The sequence below is a fragment of the Echinops telfairi genome, unplaced genomic scaffold (genome assembly GCF_000313985.2).
Source record: "Echinops telfairi isolate 266 unplaced genomic scaffold, ASM31398v2 ScPeMD7_33;HRSCAF=127, whole genome shotgun sequence".
Classification (NCBI taxonomy): Eukaryota; Metazoa; Chordata; class Mammalia; order Afrosoricida; family Tenrecidae; genus Echinops; species Echinops telfairi.
The window spans coordinates 2528096-2535779 of record NW_022103930.1 but is presented as its reverse complement, the minus strand read 5'-3'; the positions used below and the strand labels follow the sequence as shown (position 1 = coordinate 2535779).

The 7684-nt window shown below is 41.4% G+C and overlaps 1 protein-coding gene across 1 annotated transcript in view; it reads left to right on the top strand.

Moving 5' to 3' along the window:
* Positions 1-7684, top strand: part of TRPC3 (transient receptor potential cation channel subfamily C member 3) — a 77303-nt gene that overhangs the window by 45554 nt on the left and 24065 nt on the right. Inside the window, exons 8-9 of the mRNA XM_004716489.2 lie at positions 52-261; positions 3265-3348. Of these exons, the coding sequence (XP_004716546.1) occupies positions 52-261; positions 3265-3348 (294 nt within the window). The remainder of the gene's footprint in view (positions 1-51; positions 262-3264; positions 3349-7684) is intronic.

Genomic DNA, 7684 nt, shown 5'->3' with positions numbered 1-7684 from the left:
GGACTATCTCATTTTTAAGATCAACTGTTATTCTTTTGTTTTACGACACAGGACGACAGTGATGTAGAATGGAAGTTTGCACGTTCAAAACTTTGGTTATCCTATTTTGATGATGGAAAAACATTACCTCCACCTTTCAGTCTAGTTCCTAGCCCCAAATCCTTTGTTTATTTCTTTATGCGGATCATCAACTTTTCCAAATGCAGAAGGAGAAGGTTCCAGAAGGATATAGAAATGGGAATGGGTAACTCAAAATCCAGGGTAGGTATTGAAAACTTACTAAGACTTTAAAATGAATATTTTGTCTCTTTCTCCTTGTCTGTGGCTGTTTGTTCAGTACTTTCTCTGTATGTGAATTCAGAAGACGTTCGCAGTGACAGTCCCTCCCATGGTCTTTCATAGACTAATTCTTAAGGATCATGATGTTTCAAGAAGTCACTTAGTCTAGGACCTGTTTGTGGTCAGAATTCCCTGTAAACGACCAAGCTAAAAGCAACCAAAAAAGCGCTTAACTTCTAAATAGTAAGCAGAAAAGTGATTGTTTAGCAAACCCTTGTGCTGTTCATGTGTCCCATGTCTCTCAATTGTTCTGCAGACATCCAAGCCTTGTAGTCTCAGATTTTCCTCTTGGTGTATGTATCGTTCACCATCATCATATCCGTCCTCTCAGTGGAAAATCTTTCTTGGACTCAAGAATATTTTCCCTTTAATAAAATTCACACAGGCTCCAAGCATCCTCAAATGATAACCACAAATATCCCTTTGTATGTTAAGCAGAAATGGTTGTTGTCCCATTTGGGTCCTACTTTAAGCAAATAAAATTATTTTCACGGCATAGAATTGAAATTATGAGACCAAAGGAGATAGACAGAATCTCATGTAATTGCGAGAAAAGGCAGATAGGAGCAAATATGTGGGGTTGAGATCTAATGTTTGCCTCAATGTGGAGGTGCAAGATGGGAATGACCCCGAACTGAGAGTCCCCAGAAAGACACAAAGTAGTCACGTTCTCGCCATACAGTAGACTTTGCTGAGCACAGGAAGACATTTTTACTTCTTTGAAACTGAGAGCAAAGATAGGGTTAGCGCAATCTGATTTCTTGCTTCTTAAAACACATGAAATTTTCAAGATTTGCAATGGGCTGGCATTTTAACCCCTAAGTGACCTTTTTAAACACATTTTTGCATTTGACCTGGATGTGGGCTTTTAAGGCAATTAGCTTGTTAGCCATTGGTTGGCTCTGACATCTTCTGGTGGATATAGCAAGAAACTCTGTAATGTCAGGGAAGAGCCTGGGCAGTAGGCCTGCATTTTGAATTCTGCCTCTGATGGCTTATTAACAAGTCACACATATAAGGCACTGAACCACTCAGAGTCTCAGTTGCCTCATCTGAAAGTGGAAACCCTGGAGCGGTCATGTGAGAATCATACGCGGAATGTCAAGTACCAGCCTCAACAAATATCAGTGCCCTTCCTCCTTCACAGTTTGCAAAGTGCTTTGCTGATCATTTGAACCATATGCAGCACTGGGAGGTAGGTACCCTTACTATTCCCATTTCATAGATAAGTCAGCTGAAGTAAATCACTGCTCAGGTAAATCCCTTCCGTAAGACCGCACTGGCTGGTCAGCGCAGGCCTGGAACTCACATTCACTAACACCTGTCGCTCTTTTCTGCTCCTGCACCTGGCTGTCTCTGATGTGCTCAGCGCCTGGCGCCATGGCCCGATGGCTGCTGCTTCCTCACCACAGACAGGGCCTTAAAATGGTCTCTTAAAGGGCCCAGGCTTTACTTGACCTTTGGGGCAGCGCTTGCTATTATTGCTCAATTGGACTTGGCGTTGAAGGAGCTTTGTTCCCCAGCAATGTGTTCTCAGAGACATTAATTTCAGAGGAACACACCCCCAGGGTGGGCACTCACTGCGCTCGCATTTCACACAGTACAGCTTGACGTTTTCTTTCCGCTGGACTCCACCAGCGTCTCTCCTGATCCTGTTGCAGCAGGGAAGGGGGAATTACCAAGAGCGAGGCGTAATTGTAAGAGCACACGGCCGGCATCACGCAGCCGGTGCCTTGTCGCTAGTGGTGCGATGCATGCAAAGAAACGGCAGTGTGTACACTGGAGTGTAAGGGAAGCAGCCATGCTCTCGAACCGCAGACCAAAGAAGAGCTTTTCTCAGAGGCCTGGGAATGAAGGCTGGACCCTCACATCCAGGACCCATGCTTGCTGGCTTCTCATGTTACCCATTTCTGCTTAAAAACTGCTGATTTGACATAATTTCTTAAATTGTGCATGAATTTATTTAATTCCCTTTAATCCTATTTCTATTCATAGACACTTTGCAGCAAAAATTGTGAGAACTTGTGAGAACTTATATTTGGTTGGGGGGGGTGGGGATGGGGAGTGGAAGGAACATCATTTAGAGCGAGCCCTTGCAGCTCACCTCAGTCAGGAGTGAGATACTGCCCTCCTGTGGCAGACAGAAGAATGACCTTTGTTAGTCCCGGTTTTCCTTCCTGAGGAAAGCGTAAGGGAGCAGTCAGGATGGTCCCTTCCTACCAGTAGCACTTCCTTCGTTGCTAACATCCCAGTAAAGGTGGGACGTCAAGAGGTGAGCGGAATATAGGTTGTTTTTCAATAGAATCCCACCTTGTGGGTCTCCGCTTGCCCATCAGTCAGAAGCCGGAGCAGAACAGACAAGAGTGCATAAAGTGTAACATAATGCTCCCTGCGGACAGCTCCTCCCCACTCAAGTCAAACCTGGAAAAGAAAAAAGAAAGCCCAACACTTCTGTCCACATCTTCCCCAAAGCTGGCTCACTCTAAGGCCAAGATTCTTAGGAAGTTGGACACTTTGAGCTTACATTTTAAGATGACAAAATTGCCAAATGCTAACATCCAAACTTGCAGGGTGTTTGCGTTATTAGGGGAACATGGGTTGAAGGTCAGATAGAATGATTTCTGTGAAATATAGTTGATGCTGTATCCAAAGTCTCCAGGAAGAAAAAAAAGTTTATTGTGAGCCAATTTTAAAAATAGACAGCTTTCATTAAGCAGTTCCATTATAGAACTTTTAACCAGCATTTTGATCATTGTGGGTATGGTACTCCATTAATTCTTACCCTTCGAATTACACAGAACCATTTAAAAAGCTCAACTCTCATAAAATGTTCTTCCACAATGTTATCCAGGAGAATACAACTTTTTTTTTTCATTTCCAAACAAATGTATTCTAATTTACTAGGTTAATTGTATTTTTTCCTAGTTAAACCTCTTCACTCAATCTAACTCAAGAGTTTTTGAATCACACAGTTTTAACAGCATTCTCAACCAGCCAACACGCTATCAGGTAAGAATTCATTAGATGTATCACTAATGTATCTGTAATTCCATATATGTCTATGTGTGTGCGTGTGTGTTTGTGTTTCTGAGTAGTGAGTAGAATTATATTCTTCAGGTGCCTTGAATAGGGAAAATATTTTAATTGTCAAGGACTTTAGAAATCAGAGTACAAGCCTGTTGCTTATTAAGTTAAGGAGGAAAGGTTCTTTTTGTGATATTGCATTATTTCCAAAAAACACTTACAAATACTGTGAGCAGGAGGAGGCATGGTATATTAGGATAAATAATCCTTTCACAGTAGAAGATATGAAAGCCTGACATATTTCTCCAGGTTTTTCATGTTCCAAGTGAGTTGTCTCATTAGAATGGCTTGAAGATATCTTTTGCATTGTGATATTGACAAATGATATTTGAACATTAATCTGCAACTCAGAAGAGGTGATAGATATTTCTTTTCTATCTGGTTGGTCAAATCAAATGTTTAGACTCCAGAATCCTGGGGATTTATTTCAATTCTTCTGTCTTTTTGAAATTTTGTATTTTCCAGGGAGAATAATTTCTTATGCCTGCGATGTAGTCTAGAACAATGATTAGAAAAAGAGAAGATGAAAATAAAGTATTAATCAGCAATAAACATAGCAGTTAAAACCTCATATACATGCCTCTCTTAGAATTAGGAAATCTTTGGGTGTAAATATTAATTTTCAATCAAGGATTCTTATTTTATGAGGTGTGATTCCAGTATACAGGGCTTATATTAAAAAAGAAACAACTTTACAACTTAGGCTACTGAATGGAAATTTTTTTTTTAATTTGGGGGAAATGACTTCTATACTTAGTTTATACGATACACAAAGTATTTTAAAAATTATTTTCTAGATGCTAAATTTAGCTCAGTCCTCATATTGCTAACAAAACTCAGTGCCATCTGACTTTACATTCTTTGAAAAATAATCCTATCTGCCTTCCAAAACCATGTGACCTTCCTCAAACTGGCCTTCAAGGGTACACTTCTTCAAGTGAATTGCTTTAAAAAGACAGATTTAAATATACCTGGAGGAGCAACAGAGGAAGCATTTCAAAATGCTTTGAAACAATGACAGCATTATTTATGTTCACATTAATTATTAGCAAAATACGGAGTATTACTTTTATGTGTGTAAGCATTCTTTTTACCTGAAGCTGATTTTCTTAAGCGACCATCAGAACTTGAGCAGCTGGCTCCAGTTGGGTCCCCACGCGTGTTAGCACTCTCTTATTGACTCTCTGCACCAGTTTGGTCCTTTCAAGTACAAAGTGCACCAAAAGGTAAAGGTCCCTAGTAGTATACAAACCGCCTGTGTTCCACTAGTAACCTCAAGAGCAGTGGTTCAAACCCATCCAACACCCAGAAGAACAGTTTGACAATCTGATTCCCTAAAGATTACGGCCAAGAAAAGCCAGAAGTACTTCCTAGTCTATAACACATGGGATCAACATGAGTTGGAATTGACTCAATGACCATACTTTTTGTATGCTAAGATAACATTAAGAAATAAGAATTTCTTTTAAGACTCTACAGAAGTTGTGCTGTCCATTGTCTCTTGTGGCAACTCTGTTTTAACAGTTTCGCTTTATTTGAGAATGACTTTGACCCAGGCAATGCTAGGCTGTCTAGCAAAACCAAACTCACTGCCATCAAGCCAATGCCGACTCATAAGGACCCCATATAAGACAGGGTAGACTGCCTTTGTGATTTCCTCAGACCCTAACTCTTCACAGGAGTAGAAAGCCCTGTCTTTCGCCCATGGAGCAACTGGTGGTTTAGAACTGCTGACCTTGCAGATGGCAGCCCAACACAGAACCACGGCACCACTAGCACTCCTGCTTTCGACGACAGGGATCGCAGCCTTCAGTATGGATTATAATTCCATATAAAGAAAACTTAAATCTCTACAACTGGACCAACAAACAGAAACGATTGAGGTCCATGATTTTATCTTGCTTGGATCCACAGTCAATGTTCATGGAAGCCATGGTCAAGAGGTCAAAAGATGCGTTGCTGCACAAGATCTATTTAAAATGTTGAAAAGAAAAGATGTTACTTTGAGGACTGAGGTGTGCCTGACCCAAGCCAGGTATGCATGTGAAACTGGGACCTTGAATAAGGAAGAACGAAGACAAATTGATGCATTTGCATTATGGTACTGGCAAAGAACATCGACAGTTCCACTGACTGGCAAAAGAACAAACACATCTGTCTTGGAAGAAAAGTATTGCCAGAATGCCTTAGAGTGAAAATGGCAAATTTTCCTCTCGTGTACTTTGAACACGTTGTCAGGAGAGACCAGTCCCTGGAGAAGGACATCCTGCTTGGCAGAGTGGAGGAGCAGTGAAAGTGAGGATGGCCCAGAGGAGATGGAGCCAGGTAGTGGTTGCAGCAATGAACTCAAGCATAAGACCAGCGGTGAGGCTGCTGGTGGGCATACAGTCACTATGAGTCAGAACCAACCTTGACGCCACTTAATACCAACTTCTTTATGTTTGCCCAATGAATCTAGGCTCATGCCTAGAAAACAGGATCATTCCTGGAAATTTCAGGATGTGGAAGTTAATCTATAGATTTCCATTGTATTGACTGGCAAATTGACCATACAGTAATATGCAAACTGTTACTGGTCAATTTAATGTTAAGGTACGCTAAAAATGTGTGTGTGTTAGAAAAATCAGTGAAAGGCTGTTCCCAAGGAGGTGGAAATTAAAGGTGTCCCAAATGTTCAACTTTTCCAAAATGCTATACTACTCCTTTTCTTAATATATTCCCTCCCATCCCTGAGTTCTACAGTTCACCAGAATGTCCTCAATTTATAGAATGCATGAAGCGTTATAGAAATATCCCCCATGGGTGTGGGTACTGAGAAGTCCCAAGCCCAAGGTTAAACAGCTGTCTGTCTGAAGGATCCTCCTTATCCACAAGGCTGTAGGCCCTGGGCGAATCAGGTGAGGTGGTATCAGCCGTAACTCAAGTCCTAAGAACCAGAAGCCAGTCCAGTGCCAGACGCCAAAATATCTGAAAGTCAGCAGGTCTTTTTGCTTCTGTGACTGCTCAGTCAGCATGGGGAGGTCAAAGAACAAATGGCTTTTATGGAGTTGTGTGTTTTACCTTATGTAGACCGTATCCCCAAGGAAACTTAAATCATACCTTTTAGTAAGATTCAGGCTCAAAATACATCCCACCATAATCCTATAAATTAACATAATAAAGAAATCCCAACAAAATGGGATTGTAGACATAATCATAGAGGCTCAAATTTGTAATGTATCACAGAGGAGAGTACGAATTGACTCCCTCTCAGACTCTTACTAGCACGGGTTAAAAATCAGTTGGAAATTTAGTTGAAAGTAATCATTCAGAAGGAGCTTTCTTTTACTTGCGACCTTTGCGTCTCATCCTCCTTTCCTTCAGGAAGAGAGGCTTTTTGGTGGCCATTCCAAAGAAAGCTAATAAAACATATTGTGGAAATTATATATTGATATCAGTCACATCGTGTATCAGTCACATTTTGCAGATGATATTTCAAAGGTGGCTGCAGCAACTCATTGGCAGGGAACTGCCAGAGAAGCAGGCAAGATTATGAAGAGAACCTGGAATAAGAAATCATTTGGTGACAAAGCTGGGTCTTGACTGAAAGCACAGAATACTGACAAGAGGTTTCTTTGACTATACAGAGGTATTTGACTGTGTCGGTCCTACAAAATTATGAATGGCATTTCCAAGAATGAAAATTCCAGACCATGTCATTGTGCTCATGCAGAACCTCTACAGATAACAGAAAATCAAACAGGGGGACACTGTGTGGCTTCAAATGAGGAAAGGTGGTGCCACCTTGTACCCTTTCACAATATTTTTTAGTCTATATGCCACGCAAATCATCCGAGAAGCTGGGCTACCTGAAGAATGCAGCCTCAAGACTGGAGGAAGGCTTGTGAACAACCTGCAGTACACAGACGACACAACTCTGTTTGTTGAAATCCAAGAGGATGTGAAGTACCGGCTGACGAAGAGCCAAGATGACCCACTTCATGAAGGTTTACACCTCAACAGACATAAAGCAAAGATCCTCACGGCTAGACCAGTCAGGAGCCTCGTGATAGACAGAGAAAAGATTGTAGCTGTCGAGGATTTCCTTTTATGTGAACTGCCTGTGGAAGCAGTCATCGAGAAACCAGACAAGGCACCGTAACGGGCACATCTGCACAAAGACTTCTATAAGGTGTTAAAAAGCAGAGATGCCGCTTTGAAGACCATTGTGCACCCGACTCAAACCCCAGGGTACTTTCAGTGGCATCAGCCATGCATACAA